Consider the following 19,094-nt stretch of genomic DNA (forward strand, 5'->3'; position numbering starts at 1 on the left):
TCTCAATTTTGTTATGAGACCGAAAACTTATAAACAGTGTAAACACATGATATGGACCGTAACAGTGATTAATAACACACATTTAACACATTAACTTTCATTAAACTTCTGCACTGCTGATAAATAAATAAAAACAACACTAAAGGTAAAATATTGAAACATATTTGAATTTAATTTAAATACATTTAAAGCACTTTTAATAACATAATTTGAATAATAAAGTCAGTAGATACAAAACGCCCTCCGAAAATTCAGTAATTGACAAAACTTAATAAAAAATCTAAATCTAAAGTAATAAATTTCACAGTTTGTGCAATGTTTAATATTGAACAAGATGGCATAATAATGCTGCCCCCAATGTGGGGTTTCAATGAGGTCCTCCAGTAGTATTCACTCATTCATATGTGCAAACTATATAAAGCGTAACAATGAGGTAAATCTTTGCTTTTCTTTTATCTGTAGCAGATTCAAATATCAGCTGTATTCATTATGTGCAGATGTGAGAGTTGTGTCACATGATCATAAGCAGCTTTCTCCATCATTTAGAAAAGCTCTTCTTCACGAGGAGATACGTTTTGTTTGTCTGTTGTGTCCATCTTGCACCTCTTGAAATGTAAGGTGATGTCCATGCGGAGAGCCGACTCACAACATGATCTAAATGTTGTTAAATGACTGCAGCACTAGTTTGGGCAAACCTACGGGTCTCCGATGGGTCACTGACACAACTAAACACACAAGAACATACAGTAAATATTTCATGCAATCACTTTAAAACAACGGACTTGAAGAAAATATATAGAGATAAATTGTTAAAAAAAGTCAAACTCACCTGAATGTTTGTGTAAATGTGTTTCTTGTGCAGTTTGTTGGCCATCTTCTTGTAAGATTGTTCCTGCTGTTGCTGCTAAATGAGTAACAAGACAAAACTGTCTTATTAAAGTTATTCAACAGCATATGAGCACATACTTTTATAAGGAACATACACAGATATGTTTTGTTTTGAATAATTTGTGTACCAGAGAGCTGTGAAATCAACGCATTGTAATTGGACTGTTTCTGAAGCAAAGATTTCTTCTGGTCCATCAGAGATCTGCTACAGCGTTCAAGAGCTTCAATCGTTTGACGAGCCTGAAATGAAAGAATCTGTTACGACTTGAGCTCCACATTTACTTCATGTCACATATCAAAACCTCAAAGATGATGATGACGCACCTGATCCAGAACATCTTTAATGTTCATCTTCTGTTCTTTAACATTTACAGTCCTGTATAATGATATAAAGTACTGATGTAACTTCATGCGGCGTTTCCGATTCCTCGCCGATTGATTCAGATGCCAAGCTCGCTTATACACACAAAGATCAGACGCACGCTCTACTGCATCACGCTCCGTCCGTCTTGCCTTAAATCCACTCGATTTATCTCTCGGCTGCAATACAAGAATTAATATTATAAACATGTTTCTGCTAAATAAAAAGATTTATGAGATCAAAGGCTATTACTAATGAATACAACTTATTTTAATCAATAATTTTTAAATTGATATTTAATATAAAATATTTTTTAATCTAACTAATATATATATATATATATATATATATATATTAGCTAGATTTAAAAAATATTTTATATTAAATATCAATTTAAAAATTATACATAAATAAAATTTTCTTAAGTTTATACATGTATTTGTGTATTTATATATATGTAAGGAATAATTGATGACGGTCTGTTGAATTATAAGAAAATAATTATTAATTATTAAAAAATAATAAAAAATCAAATATTCCTCTTATACCACAGTTACCACAGACATTGTTCTGGTTATGTGTGCGGTTTGCAGAAAAAGAATCAACACCAATTAGCCAATTAGAATAAAGCATTCAACAGACCAGTGGTATAAATAATATTTACACACACAAACATACAGTATTTTATGCAAACACAAAGTTGTATTTGATATGCAATTAATCTTTCAGTATAAACTTACTCGTCGTCTGTGCTTTTTTACTTTCTGTGATTTCCTGAGAAGAGAGATTTCACAAGAGCTTCAGTATATTTCTCAGCAGCTGCATGAAACATTAAATCATTGACGACATTTTAAATGCTATTAAAGAAATAAAAGTGTTGTTGTTTTACCTTCTGGCCTCTGCCCGTAACCGAAAGATGTTCATCCTTTCATTGTTCTCTTCATACGTCTCAATGTCAATATCTTCCTCACTACACGTCTCATTCTAGGATTAGAAAAACCTCACTAGTCAAGTTCTTTTTCATGGTGAAATATTAATGACATTATTTAACATTATTTTAGTAAACCTGCAAATAGTCTTACTTACACTGTCATCTGTGGTCCAATCCTCACCGAAACACATGGGGATGTTATCAGAGTCATTGAAGCTTGAACTTAATTCACCATCAACTGAAGAGTTACAATCATCTTGTGCTTCTTCTTCATCTTCCTCATCGGAGTTCTCAGCTGGCTGCTTTCGTTTAAACGGCCACTTGCGTATTTCAACTTTATTGTCCCTTGAATCTAGCTGGAAGTCCTTTAGGGTGTCAGAGAAGATGAAAGATCTGATAGTCCGTCTTGGGCCATTAATGGACTGTCTGAAGACCGCACTTGAAACTGGGCCATCACCCGTTTTGAGAAGTGGAAAACTATTTCCAGGGGGTTGGACCTGTACATCCGTGTTTAGGCGGCTGGATGTCGAGTCTTCTTTCTCTGGGCTCCTGTTGTTTTTAGTGTGATCGGGGTACTGGTCTATTCCTGATGTTTCATCGCAAGTCTCTACTTTAATAATGAAAAAGTTTTCGTCATCGCTTTGTTCGGTGTTATCAGGGTTTATACCAAACAATGTGTCTGTATTTGCTGGATTATCAACAGGTTCAGTCTTAGACTCATGTGGCTCAATTTTAATAGAAACATCTTTAGATACCAGACGGTGTTCAGGTTCATTAGGGTTAGTTGGAATCTCACTCGGTTCTGTTTTAATATGAACGGAGGATTTGTGTCTCATTGGACCTTCATTAGTGTCTTCTACACGGCTGGGGCTCATTGCATTCAAGCGTGACGTGCTGTCTTTATCTGGACAAGAAACAATCTGATTCTTCTGTTCAACGTTAGGTTCAATAGATGAACTATTATCAGTCTCTCGAGTGAAGTTATTAGTGAGGGTTTTGGACTTACTGAGAGTAACAGGGTAATCTGTCTGTATGGAGTCATTAGATGCTAAAGGACCTTCACAATCTTGGCTGGATTTTGTTGTGCATTTGTTGATCAGATGAGATCCTAAGGGAACAAATGCAGATGGGCTGTTCTCCGCCGAGGGCAGTTTTATTAACCTGTAGCCTCCAGGGAGTAATATTGTAGAGTCAGTTTCTCCTGGTTTTCCCGTCTGGTTTTTAGCAGGTGGGCAAATCCGAAAGGAAAACATTCCTGGCTTACCAGGATGACCATTCTGTAAACTGTGAACTGTAGTGCCACTAGTAAAGCTGAGGCCGGCCAGTCCGGGCAGCAAAAAGGTCTTTGGAGTGATAAAGGAAAGAGGATTAGAAAAAGACTTCTCATTGGGTTGGATCATCTGAGGTAGTTGAACACCTGGTGTTCGTGGTTCTTGTTCAGTGTTTCCTATAATCAAAAGGGTTAGAATATTGAATATATTCCACTGAAAGGTGTGTAGCCTCTTGAAATCTATTTTAAAATCATTAATTTCAGAATAAAATCGGCATTAACAGTAAAGACGGTGTTACAGTACTGACCTTTGCAGCTGGGACTGTTGTGCAGCTGAACAGGTAACACTGTCGGCAGAGGAACTAGTTGAATCATTTGTCCATTAAACTGACAGATGTTTGCCCCACTCACACCTGGGACCGGCTGCAGGACGACCTGCTGACCTGGTGGAAGAGCAGAAGCTGGGACAACTACATCAGGCTTAGCAGGTGCTTGATCAAGGTTGGGTGGTGAAACGTCGCTGACACTTCCTGCAGGTTTGGGTGGGGGTATGAAGATTGGGATAATATTAGAAACTAGTCTGGGTTTACGTGAAGTGATATATTTGGGTGTTGATGAAGAGTTCGAGGCAGAGTCAGGTGGTTGTGCAGCTGAAATTAATCTGCCCTGTGACCGACTTTGACTCATTTGCTTCATCCTGCCAGTGACGTAAGCAGCGAGACGGTTTGTAGGATGCAGCGATCCCATTTGACCCAAAAACAATTTTGCTTGGCTGTATGTTTTTCCATTGACCTGAAATAAACAAAATAAGTAGAAGATTAGAGGTGATTGTGCTTATGCATCATTAATAAAGACTAACCCATATATGAAATATTCACCATGATTTTGCAGGAAAGTTCTTGCAATAAACATTTTGAATTTGATTGTAATGATGTTTTTTCTGACTTATCACCCTTTACTGAACAGCAGAAACCAACATGCGGTTATCATTAGTGTCTTTCTTCAGACAACGAGAGATTATTTAATGTGAAATGCAATGACTAAACATTATGATTGAGTAAATATACAGACTGAATGAAAGACTGTGCACGTGTATGAGTTTATATACAGTCTGAAAGTACATCATAATATTCTGTTATTGTATTGAAGCCACACCTAGCAAGACATTCATTGAATGATGTCCTCTTGTTGTCAAGAAAAATAAGGTCATGAGGGTTTCAGAGCAAGAACATCACAAATGCATCCTTAACCTAAACTATTTAGGAGCAAAAGCATACGTTTTATATATGTATGGAATTGTTTAGGTTTATCAGCCAGCACAAAGAAGACCAAAGCTGCAGGAATCAAAGACTTGATCTGGGTCTGATTACTCAAAACTAACAAGAAATTACCTGAATTGGACGGGCGCACGCAGGCGTCTTCATCCTGGCCTTTAGGCAACCAGCGGGAACAACACAAGACTGAAGAGGAACATGCTTCTCATCAATATTTCTACTCTGCTTAGTACTGCATTTGTGGATTTGATGACAAACAGAACTGTTGACATCTGTCTGTTCATTGGTGATTTTTCGTTCATTTGTGATTTTCTTTGGCTCATCCGTCAGTCTGGACATCTGTCGGAGGGAGATGCAGACCTTGTAGTTTAACGTGCAGCGTCCCTCGTCATTTTTAAGAGTTGTTGAGAGAAGATCCACTTTGTAGATGTTGATGAAGAGAGAAGATGAGAGGAGGTCCATTTTGATGGAGTGAAAGAGTTGTTTAAGCACCAGAGACCGCTGGGCCTCCCAGTTACACTCGGAAATGATTTCGAGAACTTTAGTGGGTTCTGGATCTCCTGTGTTCCCTCGAGACGCTGTAGGGTTCGCGTCTACAACGGGAAAATCAAATTATAAAGTCTAACAGTACGTGCAGAAATATGAAAAGCTGTTGTCCAACTAACCTGAACTTGGAGACATCAGATGTCCATGCGTAGGAAGCTGTCCAGATTCTTCACTGGTCTTACATTATTGTGAAAAGCAACAAAGACACGATAATGAGATGCATGTGAGATCAATACAGAATCATTTGTATAGTCATTTTCACAATACAATACAATTTCATTACACGCTCAACAGTCAATCACACAAAAGTTAAGAGTCTCTGCCATTTCAATGGAAAACTTCACACTGTGCACAATGTACCTTGTTATCTGGCTCTTGTATATTCTTCATGACAGGTAGTATGTGAAACTGTGGCGGTGGATTACTGTTGTATTCTCGAACACGAGCGCACGTCATCTTGCTTTCTAAGTACATGTAAACTGGATCCTTCTCCAATTCCTGCACCTGCAAACAAGACCAGACAAATCATCATCATGAGAAAAACAATGACACCAAACTGATATCCATTTGATCAAGCAAGAGTCTGGTCACAACACTTTAAGTATTGGGTGTGAATATACTAAAAACACATCGCTGCGTTATCACTTGATGGTTTGATAAACAAAAAAAAATTAAGCAGAGCGGTTCTCTGACACCAAGTTTGTCAAATTGTCTCTCTGCCACAAAAAATATAATTGATCAAAAATACTTTGACTGGACATTGCACTGAATCAGACCTGTGCTCTATGTGTATACAATATTATATAAAATTACATTAAAACTTTGTTATGAACTACCCAAAACTGACCACAAATCAATCAAATACAATTCAAAGTACAAAAAGAGGCCATAGCACTTGTGTGTATTTTACAAGTGCGTGTTCTAGATTTTTAGCCCTGCACATGCACAAATGTTAATGTGACACAAAACATTTTTTAAACAGATTCTTACGACAGGATTCGGACGAGGAACATAGACACGTGAGCGAACGTCTGCTTGTAGTGCGGGAGCTGCTGCAGGAGTAAAGACGAGCTCGGTGTCATCATCATCAGATCTTCTGTTCCACAGGCTGGTGATGGTGGGCGCAGGATCAGGTCTGCACTTCAGTTTTGGATCAGCAATGGCTGTTTAATAACAGACAACAGAATAAATCCTCAAATATATCCCACAACACTCCAAAATCCATACAAGAAAGCCATGAAGACTTACTGAAAGCCATAAGCGGCATCTTCCCGATTTGTGCTTGACCTCTTTCTGGTGGATGGATGAGAAAAACTTTGTGCTTGAAGCAGTCGCAGCCAAACATGCACTGAAGCCGTCTGCAGTGTAAGGGTCCACGTCTCTTTCTGTTCAGACTCTCACAAACACAACCCAAGCGGCAAAAGTCATTACCGCAAACATCTTCACTGACGAGGTGCACACCGAACGATGTCGTCTCAGATTTCTGAAAAGATGGAACACATCAAATGCAACAATTAACCAACATGCAAAGCTAAAAACTGAGAGGTCTGTGGATAAAAAAAGTAAACGTGAAACGTTTTCACGATTTAAGTACTGAAAAAGACTGAAGGAGCTTTCATGTACGCACACAAATGATATATATTTAAGCATAGCAGTCATTCAAAACACAAGAAACAAATTCAAACTTTTCTAAGGTTGTGTATATATTTTCTATGTTGACAAAGTTAAAGATGCACCTACTTCTGAAGTCAGCAGTGAACTCAAAGCAAACTTCGCTCTCTCTGTTGTGACGCAAGTGCGACTCTTGCCTTGAAAAACTGCTTCCTGTTCGTGCTCAAAGAGCTTCTTTTGCCTTTTAGCAGCTCTACCACAGTCATTGAAGGATGAACCCGGGCTCAGTTCTTTAAGAGGTCTGCGCTCCTCTCCGTTGCTGGACGTCGTAGGATGACGGTCTTGAGGTGAATGCCGAGTGGTTCTGGGTTTCAGTCTGTTGCTGACTGTTGCTGGAGTGGTTTGTCTGGATCTCCTTGAGCATCTGTGGTTTCTTGGTGTCCTTTTCACAGCAGATTGAGAAGGCAACACATTGGGCAGCTTGTAAGAGTCTGTTGAAGGGGTGAGAGGAGCTGCTGTCAAGCCCCGCGTCTGGAGAACGCTGTCCAATGTTCGGACGTAACTGCTGCTTTTGGCAGGCATCTGGTAGACAACAGGCGACGGAGAGCTTGCAGAAAGCACAGCGGCGCGCTGACAGATCTGCTGAGCCTCGCTTTCAAGATACTTCTCCAACTCATCCGAAAAAAATGCAGAGCGGTTGATCGAGCCTGACCGAGATGGTAAGATAATTAGAAACTCTATGTAGAGTATTGATCATTATGATTTTAATATAAAAGTTTCTTACTGTCCATCGAGCTCTGTTCATGAATGTTCTCCTTCCAGCCTTTAATCTTGGTTGAATCATCTGTCTTTCTAGCCCGTGATACAAACTGAACATCTAGACATACACAAGAGGAGTTTGTCATTTAAGGCTGAACTGGGGAATTTATATTTTACTAAGAAGAGACGTCCTCTTGACAGCTTTCATGAAACTTTAAGATGCTGAAAGACTTACGTCACTCCTACATAATTGAAATAGTTTTGCTTACCAGAGGATGTGGACAGGTTACGGTTGACAGCAGGTGGAGGTAAAGACACACCGAGATAATCTAAGTCTACAGGTACAGCTGGATCTAGAAGGTTCAGTTTCAGCCCAACTATATAGAAATGAAAACAGTGTGTGGGACAGTTACAGGTCAGGCAGATTTAAAGCAGTTTTCCAACAACGTTCCTCGTGTCCGTACCCCCTTCCAGACTGTTTCAGACGTCTCTGTATATAAAACATGATGAGATCCTTTAAAAGATAATTTTCCTAATTCTTGTATAATTAAGCTCATTGTTTTTAGGAGGGTTAAGTATTTTCATCAATTACTCTCAAAAACACTCACCCCAGAATCCTCTCTAACCAATGACAGTATTAGTTATTGATATATCACGACAGAATACTTGAGCTTGTCCTCACCGAGATTTGGTCTTTCACACCACATGACTATTTCAATCCTCTTGTACAATCATATAAAGTTGAAGACTTATTTATTTTTGTGTGGGTTTGTGTTTACCAACCATCATAAAGCAGAGGATGAATGATCTGTCTGTTCTTCTGCTTCTTCAGATGTTGTAGTAAGATGATCTCCTGCTGTGAGATGATGTCTTCCAGCGGTAAATTAACTTCTGCAAAGTCACACAGAGTTCAGCATAAAGACGTTCACATGACATTGGTTTGACATTTCTGTGGATAAAAGCATCTGCTCAATAAAGTTTTCAAACCTTTATCAGACTGCGAGTTCTCAGTTTGAATGTGAGCAAGTGATGCTGATGACAGCTCCATGGACCTCCTATTTACAACATGAACATCAAGAGCCTCCTGTGAAATAAAACCAAATGACAAAATATTGTAAATAAAAAATGTCTGCCAGGGGAAGAAATTAATATGCAAGTAAATTCTGGACAATATATCCTTAAATCTGAAATCCCTCACATTGTGCACTGTTATAACAACTCTATTATGAAAGAGAAAACTATGCAAATGTCTTTGAACATTGATGTTTATGTTTAAATGTGGGGTTTTTTGCCCCTCTAGACAACACATGGTTCAACCCAATAACAATGCGAATAAACCAATCAAAATAAGGTCTGAAGAGTTTAGGGTCTGTGTGCTTAACCAGTAAGTGTTGTTTAAAACAATAAGGAAAAATTAGGAGCTTTAGATTTCTGTCATATAAAATCTCATATGTAAAAAACGTAACTTAACAGACCTTTACACCAAAAGACACGAACAGCATGCCGTCCACATCCTCAAGATCCGGCCGCATGGACACGTCAGCAGGGCCGAGATGAACGGCAGCTTTTTTATACTTTACATTAGACCACCATTTAGACTTGGCTTTCCTTGCTCTCCTCAAGCGCTTCGATCTACAATGAACACTCCTTGACACGTAGATATCAGATGGACGTGAAATGGTGAGGTCAGCAGATCTCTGCTGGTTGGTGACGGTCTTTATCCCGTGAAGTGAGGAGGATGTCGGGGCCGAGACATTCGGAGGAGCAGACGCATTCATAGAGACATGATCTGAGGTTTCGTCTTTGGCGGAGAGACGACGAGCTTCAGAAGAACCTGCTGGTACCTCCCATGATTTCAAGCGTTCAGTATGTTCACAATAATCTAAAGACGACACATATCCATCCGGTGCCGAATCTCCTCTTGTGAAGCATCTGATGAGCTGATCACTGATGAACCTCTTCCTGTCTGATAACACTCGATCCTCCCCTACATCAGACTTTGATTTGGCAAAAGTGTGTGTTGAACTGCCAGACAAATAAAGAAAGAAACACTGTCATGTTACAAATATAAAGTCGTGTCTTAACATATATCAGTGCCATTGTTTTGTCTCAAGATGCACACCTGTATTGTTTTTTGCAAGGTTCCTTTGTAAAAATTACTTAAATATCCCAATATAACTAAGGCCTAGTCCTGGATTAATCTAAACCCTGTCCGGGAAACCACCCCAAAAAGAACCCATTTCTTGGAAATTGTTACAAACTACTAGCTGGAAAACAGACGTAAGTGTCTATGTGATGAACTACATCTCCATCTACAATCACCACAGCAAACTACATGAGATGGACCTTGTAGATACTAAATTAACCGTTTTACAGTAGTTCACTTAGAAATGAAATGACCTACATGTGGTCTGTATTGTCTGAGTTCTCACGGTGACTGTGATTGACAGTAGACTGCGTTTGACGCCAATCGGTCACAGCGTGTCTGAACTTCTTCTCGCCGTCTTCTCTGAAGGCCAACTTAAAAGGATTGCAGTCAATTTTAAGCTGATTCATCTTTGGATTCTGGTAGCTCGTCACCGCATAAAACTCTGTTTTGGTGAAGGTAAACATCTGGACTTCTGGGCCCTCCAATGAAACTGCCTGGCAGTGGCCCACACTAACAGGAACGATATAAAGGCGAGGCTGATAGCGGTGCATGGGACGCAAATCCACACAAGCGTCCTGGTCGACGGAACCGTGGGTTAATTTGACTTTATAGAAGGACACCGGACCATCCATCCAGTACTGACCCAGAGCTGGAGACTCGGGGTGAAAACAAGGCGGACTCTGAATACGAGGTTCACCAGGTCCGTCCGGTTCCCACGTCTCTCCGTTCCACCTGTGGCGGTAGTCATCCAACGGCACGACGTCCATGAGCAGTAAGTACCTGAGTTTCGGGTCCAAACCACTGAGACGAAAACGACAACAGGGGAACATGCGTCTGCCCTGCTCGGTTACTATCATCTCTGTACCTACGCTGTGAAAACGACTCCAGACCGACTCGTTCTCCAGCACAACATCAATGTTACTGGCCTTTGATATGCTCTTCATGGCTCCCCACTGATCAGTCTGATCTCTGTGTCTCAGATTAACACCTGAAGGCTGCTGCTGGTCACATAATGTTGTTTGTGTCAGATCAATCACATTCAGTCTCCATCACACCATCATCATCTGATGCATAACTTCCTGAAGGACAAGAAAAATACAACAAATAAAATATAACAACAGTAATCTGTAATAGAAAAAAAAAACAGTATGACATGGGGCCAAAGCGATTTGTGTATAACGTTACTGAACAATATTTTATGACGGTATGACGTCACTTTCGACCTTGAGATGTGTGCATGTATGTAATGTATAACGTATGTATTGTTCTTTATTGGTAATTCAATTATTTTTACAGTATGAAAATCACTAAAGTACATATAAAAGCAATATTATTATGTATTCTATATAATACCATTTTATAAATTCATACTTTTTCTATTATTATTATTATTATTGTGTTTCTATTATTTTTTCCTTCTATTTAAAGCCTGTGTTTGTTCTAACCACAACTATTATAAAATAATATGTTTTACATACAAATTAATATGCATAGGTCTGGTAACATATTAATAACACTTTACATCATCATCATCATGTATGTATCATCTGAGCTTGGTCTTTTGTCCATTCCTCGGTTTCGTCTGTCCACCGTAGGTGGTAGGTCCATAGGGTTAAAGGCGGAGTCCATGATGTTTGAAAGCCAATGTTGATATTTGAAATCACCTAAACAAACACGCCCCTACCCCAATAGAATCTGGACCTTCTGTTGATAGACCCGCCCCACACATACGCAAACCGGCATTTGATTTGATTTGATTGGCTATAAGTGTGTTTTGGTAGTCGGCCCGTCTCCTTTTCCAACGCGTTTTTCAAACATCATGGACTCCGCCTTTAATGCACCCAAACTATGGAATTCCCTACCCCTTTCACTTCGTACAATACCAACTTTGTCTACCTTTAAGGCCCAACTTAAAACGTATCTCTTCAGTAGTTATTGTGGATAATGTTGTTGAATCTGATCTAATGTATTTGTATTGTGTATATGGTCTAATGTGTTGTATTGTATAGGTGGAGGTGTTAATGTACTGTATTATACTATGTAAAGCGGCCTTGAGCTATGGAAAGGCGCTATATAAATAAAACAACTTCTTCTTCTTCTTCATCATGTTTGTTATATTTATTAAGTATGTAAACATAATCATTTTAGAACAAACAATAGGGACAGAAAGAAAGACGACATAAGCTATAAGGTAAAAGAAATGTTACTATAGAATACATGATATAATTTCTTTTTAGTTAACCCATTCAAATCTTTGATCTTTCTAAATAAATGATAAACGTAACATGATAAAAACGTTATAAGAAACACACAGAGGGAGGGAACAAATAAGAGAAAAATAAGTTAAACAGGCTAACTTTTGCTTTGGTTATCTATTACTGTCATGACATAAACCTATTGGATCGTTTTTTTATGTTACAGTCGACCTCAAATGTCTGTTTGTTTATCGTGTACTTTAGCCGTCCAATGACGAGTAACAAGCACCGAGCGAAGAGGTAAAGTTAAATTATTAAAGATTTGTGAAAACGCAAAATGTATTTACACGATTCACTGTTTTAAACATGGAGCCTGCAACAACTTTAAAGTGCAAGAATTCGTCGTCTAGGTAAACTAAACTAATAAAAGTGAAGTAAACTTCGATGCATGGCGAGCTTTGCTTCGACCAGTTGCACGAGCTGCTCAATGGCGGGCGTTTTCAGCGCGCGCGCCGCCCGCTGCAGTCAACAGCGTTAACTCATCTACTCATACTATATGACAGCATATTTAAACATATGTACGCGTGCATAGATATATAAACCGCTGTTCACTTGCCTTAGTTATGGTGTGATCTCCACGTTAACTTCTTCTGGGGCGTCATGCGCTATATAACTGAAATGTCCCTGAAACCAACAGACCAGCGGCGGCGCGAGTGACGTCATAGTTCGCGCTTTTCCCTCGGGCCAATGAAGTGGCGCTGTTTAATGCAGCGAGGACTCACCGGATTCATACTGTAGTTCATTCATAGATCACATTAATAATCAGCTGTTTGTTTCTGCATCTTAACGAAAGAATAGTATAAATATTGGTTTGATAAGTGATCTGTTCTCTCTCTTCTAGTTATGGTATTATTCTGCAGGAAGTGATTATGATATTATTAAGGTTTAAGTGTTGTACCTGATGTACTCTGGAAAGCATGAAATTCATGTTTGTCTGCTATTCAGATTGTATTAAAAATTCACACCTACAAAAGCGATTTATGTTTTAAAATCTGTGAAATGATCTGCTGGTTAAGACAAAATCAGCTGACTCTGCATCCATCAGCTAAAACAACTTACATACTAATACAGAGCTTAATATCTTTTTCTATTTTATTTTCTGTCCTTAAAAAAAGAAGAAGAAAAACTTAGACTTGATGAGATATAGTGCACTTATGCTGTTCTTGTGTTGATCTAATTGCTATTGTTACCTCATTTGTAAGTTCAATTCAATTCAATTTTATTTATATAGCGCTTTTCACAATTTGGTAATTGTATCAAAGCAGCTTTACATAATAGATGCAGTGAAAAGCACAGAAAATCGACAGATAGCACAACATAATAAACGATAGCACAAGCAGTTAAATTTGCTACGGCTATAAATCAACATTATAAGCAAACGTATTACTAATGTAACGTATAGAAGTTAAGCCCAAAAAGGCTGCCTCCCCGGGTTGAAAAACCCCCTAGGAGAAAAAAACCCCGGAATTTTAGCCGGGGAAGTAAAAAAAGTCATAGGAGAATATATACACATTGAAACGGAAGGAGATTAAGCGGAGATTAAGCGGAGATTAAGCGGGTTCTGCCGGTGGTCTTTGGTCAGGCATCAGCTGGACATCACGTTGAAGAACAGCTAGTAGATCAGTTGTGTGCCGACTTTCACATGTACCGGAACTGGATCTGTTTGTCTCGTCCTCGGGATCAAGGACGAGACAGGGAGAGAGAAACAAAATCTTATTAGCGTAGGGGCCGTTCACATAGAAAACAAGTGTCACACAGTAATGTGGTTTTAGTCAGCTAGGTTCCGGACAGGCTAACTATTTCTGGTTAAGTGTATTACATATAGTTGATTATTTTAGAAACGGAAACAGAACTCCAAAGCGACCAGTAAGTCGATTTGGACATGATCGTCACATAAATGACTAATTGTAAATAACCCTACAAATGGTAATATATATGGCAAAACGTGTGTGTGTGTGTGTGTGTGTGTGTGTGTGTGTGTGTGTGTGCGTGCGTGCGTGTGTGTGTACTACACATTCCAAGTATTGGTTACCATACATTGGCAAATTCATCACTTTTACTTCATTAACTTTAGGGTTTCTACTAGCTTTAATCTATCACCCGCTTTAGAGGGTATGACATCACTTCCCCACCAGAACACGGCCTCAGTTACTGCAACCTGGCCACCTTTAGTGGAGGAAACTGCAAAAAGAAATTTGACCACAAAGTTTCAGGAGTGACAGTCGAAATTCAATGCAGAAGTCAATAAGCATATTTTTTAAATACATTTATTTTGTACTGGTCAATTGCATTCTTAAAGTGCACCTATTTCATTGCTTAAAAACGTTTAAAAAAGGTTATTTTGTGTATTTGGTATATTACAATGTGTTTGCATGGTTTATGATGCAAAAACACATTATTTTCTACATACCGTACATTTTTGTAGCCCCAGATATCTCTGTCTTTCTCAAACGCACGGATTTTATACAAAACTCGTCGATTTGAAAAGCTCTGTTTGTTGTGATTGGCCTGAATACCTCTTAGCCGGAAATGTGGCGCTCCTTACTGGTGTACCGCAGGAATCAGTTTTAGGTCCTATCCTGTTCTTGTTATATTTGTTGCCTTTAGAAGACATCATCAGGAAAAATAACATAAGTTTTCACTGCTATGCAAACGATACCCAGCTTTACATCATCCTAGCGAAACCCACCAGTTTTCTAAGCTAACAGACTGTATTAGCGATATTAGTGACTGGATGGCAAATAATTGCCTTATGCTAAACTCCAATAAGACAAACAAAATATGTCTGATTACAAGTTGCCCATAGATACCTGCACTGTGGTGCCGTCTTCCACAGACAAGAAGCTAGGTGTGATGTTTGAAAGCAATCTATCCTTCGATAGTCATATTTCCAACATTTGCTGCACAACAATCTTCCATCTTAGAAATATCTCAAAAATACGCCATATACTGTCGACATCAGATGCAAAGAAGCATATCCATGCTATTATGACCTCTATAATAGACTATTGTAATTTGTTATTTGGGGGATGTCACGCCAACCAGGTAAATAAGCTCCAGTTGGTTCAAAACACTGCTGCAAGAGTGTTTACTCGTTCTAAGAAGTATGACCACATAAGCTCAATTTTGGCATCTTTACACTGGTTACCAGTTAAATATAGGATACATTTCAAAATATTGCTAATCACCTATAAAGCATTAAATGGCCTAGCGCCCTCGTATCTTAAAGAATTACTATCAGAATGGTGGTCGATCCTTTTCCTACTTAGCCCCTAAGCTCTGATATGATTTGCCAAATAACTTTCGGGAAGTCTAAACTAAAGACATTTCTCTTTAACATAGCATTCACATAATTTGTCTAGTAAATATACTTATCCCGCAATAGTTAGCGTGTCCATAAAAAGCACTCACATAACTCGTCTAGGTAATATACTTATGCCTCAATAGTTACCCTATCTGGACCCCATAAAACTGTAAAAAAAAAAAAAAAGTACCTCTATTATATAATATATCCTCTCTCCCAAGGTTTTTTTCTCCTCCTAGGACTTTTCCCACAGGGTTTTTCTCCTAGGGTTTTTTCAACCCCTGGGGAATCTGTTGACATTGGTGCTTTTAGCACCCTCCTATATACGTTACATTATTACTACGCTCCCTAGTATGGTTAATCTGAACCGCTGTATTCTGCTGCTTATGTTTTATTATTTTTCTGTGTTTTTTCCTGCATTTATTAATGTAAAGCTGCTTTGAAACAATTAAACAATTGTTAGAAGCGCTAAATAAATAAAATTGAATTAAATGTTTAAAATATTCGGTCACAATCCAATGCTAAAAGGAGTTAACTTACAGGCTGTGAGTCTGAAGCAGGAGGAATTATGATAATGTCGATCTTGTGTAAATCACCAATCCCAGGAAGTAAACTGTTGCTTGCTTACAATCCGTGTGTTTGTTGTAGTCCAAGAAAAGAGATTTACGTTGGAGACGATAACTTGCGTCATCATTTACTTTGGGATTTGTACCTTTTGTATATCGTTCACATGAACTAATACACACCAAAGGAAATCGTGAATCGGACCATAGGTGCATCCTTAAGTTTCACATTTTATTCCTTTAATTTAACATGCGTCTGCTGTTGTATTTTGATGTGTGTACTGCACTTCATTCAGTAAGGGAAATTCCTTATATGTGCAATCCCACCTGGCAATGCAGCTCACAACTCTTATTCTGAATAAAATAAACCCTTTAAGGCCAATTCACACTGGTCAGACAACTACAAACTCCAACAGACACCCACATTCTAAAGTCTCATTTACTTTGATCCAACAAATGCCAACAGAGGTTTCACACTGACCCAACAGAATCCATCAGATGCATCTTTTGGAGTCTGTTGGATCAGTGTGAACTTGCCCATATTTGCTAACCTGGTTCACTGGCAGGTAATTAAGAATTGAGAAGCCAATACAAATGTGTGACGCAGTTAAATTTTTAAGAAAAAAATAATGAAAGCACGTCAGTGTTTTGGTTTAAACCCAATTAACAAAATGCATTGTCAATCAATCAACAGGTCTATAATGAAGTTAGGATGCCAAGCTCCATGGAGAAATTAAAACTGAGTTCTTGTTCATCATAATATGAAGGACACCAAAGCTCCAAGGCACCAATTACAGGATTCCCAGATCTCCAAGTTCTTCATCTTCTCCTTAAGCTCCAATTAACCAGGATGAACCCAATCAACTGACATCACATAGATCCACTGGAGCAGAAACAAGACCAACCAGATGTTATAAAAGCCCTGAACATCATCGAAGCTCTGGAGATCGACGGTGAGTTTGTGTCTTTATCTTTTACTAGGATCTATACTGATGGGGGGGCTTTACGTTGACCTTATAGCATTGAAGATTGCCATTTCTGTCATCGGTGTTACGGGAAACATGGTACTGATTATGTCCATTTTTAAATCAGAACATGTAAAAACATTTGAAATCCTTCTTCTCGCACTGGCGGCAGCAAATCTGGAGGAGATCGTGATTGGGAACGTCTATGATGTCTTGCGACTGTCAGACAGGATCGGTGTTTGGAGCTGTAGGACGCTCAAGTTTCTCACCATGTTCGGAACGACCGGCAGCATCCTCTTCACGGTGCTCATCAGCATTTACCGCTATCAAAAGCTGCGAGACGTCCACACGCATGTCAGCCTGCACATCTTCATGGACAACATACAAAATGCGGTTGGCATGACTGCATTCTGTGCCACGTTGGCCACCATCTTAAGTGTGCCCACACTTTTTATAAGCCTGAACAGGGACGACGCTAATTCTACTTCTCTCGGTTGTCCTGCGGATTTCTTCCAGTGTACGCAGTTCAAGTGTCCGACTCAGAACCGCATTTACAAGTACTCTTTCCTTCTGGTGTGTAACTTGTTGCCTCTGCTTATCGTCACGCTAACAAGCATCATGATTTTAAGGATTCTGATAGTCCAGCAGAAAACGGTGAAGGCCCTTCAAGAGCCGAGTGTGGCGGTGACCCAACACCACCAGCAGCAGCAGCAGCACAGGCATTGGCATGGGGTATCTGGGTTTCACCGCAGTACTCTCGCTATTCTGGCAGCTATGGCTCTTTTTCAGGTGGACTGGATTGTATATTTAATCCTACACCTTGTGTACAGTAACCCGTACAGTTTCCCAGCATGGTCAGAAGTTGAGTTCCTCATAACAGTATTTTACACGGCATTGAGCCCGTATGTGTATGGTTTGGGTAATGACCTTTTCAATATAAAACGATGCATTAGCTAAACCTTTCTAATAAGACCGTTTAAGAGGTATGTTTAGTTTAAAAAATAATTGTGAATTTCATCTCTTATATAAAAACCAGAATTAAAGAAGATCAAATCTAGACATTCCTATTATGCCAAGCTGCACATTGTGCTTATTTTTGGGTTTTACAAACTCAACATACTGTAACTTTTAGTTCATGTCAATTGAAGGTCAAATCTTTTTTTTTTATTGTAATAATAGTAAATTTACTTGTATTGCTTCAGAGCTGTTTACAGAGTCAAAGCATGATGCAAAACCACAAGAAGAATACATAGATCATTACAAGAGTCATTGAGCATGCTTTTCCTTGCATCTTCTTTTATTTGGATGTTTCTATCGCAGTAAACAGATCATCGATCCACTAAACAATTGAACAAAGATTCAGTTTGAGGTCAGTCAGAATCTGTTGAGTCAAGGTTTAGCAAATAATGTATCTGAGGCAGTGTTTTTGTTGTCAAATGCATCGGGTCCTCTGTAAAATAATAATGTAGTGTAAAAACAGATCTCACTTGAGCTGTATGAATTGTCTGACTCTGTGAGAGCCTTTATATTAACATGTATCTGTCGGTGATGTACATGATCTCCAGCATGACAAAGGCTAGTATGACTATTCGAATAAATAATGCATCTTGTAGCTTTGTCCTGGTTAAAAAGTGGCACAAACATCTCTTTCTCTGTTCCTACTTTAGTTAGTTTTATACTAGTATTTTTATACAAAATGTCATCGTTCACTTGATGAACTCTACAACACCTCAATATTTTCTTTCACATCTCAGATATGTAAATGTTCTTCCTCCTAATTGATCTTTTATTATGTTCATATCAAATTGTTAGATTGTGTATGAACTTGAAAACACTGTAAAGTATATATGAACTGATCAAATAAATAAAGACAAAAGATTTACATTAACAGACTGAACTCGTGCCTCTGAGAGGTCCTCTAATTTGGCAATGGGACATTTTTCATCGTTTTTGTTGATTTGTGATCTTGGAATATTATCAGACTCAAACATATATGATATGATCTGTGCAGAGAGATTTGATCAGCATTTTAAAACCTGACACCTGACAGCTCGTGTGTCTTCAGATAACACTCAGTCACATTACACACATAGCAAATATAAAACATTAAGTAAAAATGACGCATTTTATACCTGATTCCATGACATTCTTACAAAGATGTTCAAACTGACTGAGGATCATATTTAAACTGTAAATAGTGATATTATGATGCTGATTG

The 19,094-nt window shown here is 38.7% G+C and overlaps 2 protein-coding genes across 4 annotated transcripts; one reads left to right on the forward strand and one right to left on the reverse strand.

The window, feature by feature from the left end:
• Positions 1-153: 153 nt before the first annotated feature.
• On the reverse strand, positions 154-14,295 carry mgab (MAX dimerization protein MGA b). Of its 3 annotated transcripts, none has more exons than XM_055185497.2 (21): positions 14,145-14,295; positions 10,045-10,868; positions 9,116-9,665; positions 8,628-8,724; positions 8,424-8,531; positions 7,910-8,017; positions 7,666-7,758; positions 7,011-7,588; positions 6,519-6,753; positions 6,261-6,433; positions 5,631-5,774; positions 5,390-5,447; positions 4,842-5,317; positions 3,759-4,242; positions 2,336-3,627; positions 2,139-2,233; positions 1,990-2,023; positions 1,213-1,428; positions 1,017-1,128; positions 830-904; positions 154-725 (listed from the first exon to the last, which is right to left on the reverse strand). In XM_055185497.2, the coding sequence occupies exons 2-21, from the start codon at positions 10,731-10,733 to the stop codon at positions 655-657; spliced, it is 5,688 nt and encodes a 1,895-aa protein (XP_055041472.2). In that variant the 5' UTR covers positions 10,734-10,868; positions 14,145-14,295; the 3' UTR covers positions 154-654. The 3 variants fall into 3 exon arrangements, with proteins under 3 accessions (XP_055041472.2, XP_073712498.1, XP_073712497.1); XM_073856397.1 differs by lacking the exon at positions 14,145-14,295 and adding an exon at positions 12,601-12,871 and having other exon boundaries at positions 830-901; XM_073856396.1 differs by lacking the exon at positions 14,145-14,295 and adding an exon at positions 12,601-12,867.
• A 2,608-nt stretch (positions 14,296-16,903) lies between these two features.
• On the forward strand, positions 16,904-19,006 carry ora6 (olfactory receptor class A related 6). Its single transcript, XM_055186977.2, has one exon. It carries the CDS (start codon positions 16,904-16,906, stop codon positions 17,831-17,833), a length of 930 nt encoding a protein of 309 aa, XP_055042952.2. The 3' UTR covers positions 17,834-19,006.
• Positions 19,007-19,094: the final 88 nt, after the last annotated feature.

The sequence above is a fragment of the Misgurnus anguillicaudatus genome, chromosome 18 (assembly GCF_027580225.2).
Source record: "Misgurnus anguillicaudatus chromosome 18, ASM2758022v2, whole genome shotgun sequence".
NCBI lineage: Eukaryota > Metazoa > Chordata > Actinopteri > Cypriniformes > Cobitidae > Misgurnus > Misgurnus anguillicaudatus.

Coding starts and splice junctions, on each gene's coding strand:
- ora6 (XM_055186977.2), top strand. CDS start 16,904: ATGGGGGGGCTTTACGTTGACCTTATAGCATTGAAGATTGCCATTTCT.
- mgab (XM_055185497.2), bottom strand. CDS start 10,733: ATGAAGAGCATATCAAAGGCCAGTAACATTGATGTTGTGCTGGAGAAC. Junction 8,532..8,627: donor GAACTCGCAGTCTGATAAAG/GTTTGAAAACTT, acceptor GTGACTTTGCAG/AAGTTAATTTACCGCTGGAA. Junction 3,628..3,758: donor CAACAGTCCCAGCTGCAAAG/GTCAGTACTGTA, acceptor TTTTGATTATAG/GAAACACTGAACAAGAACCA.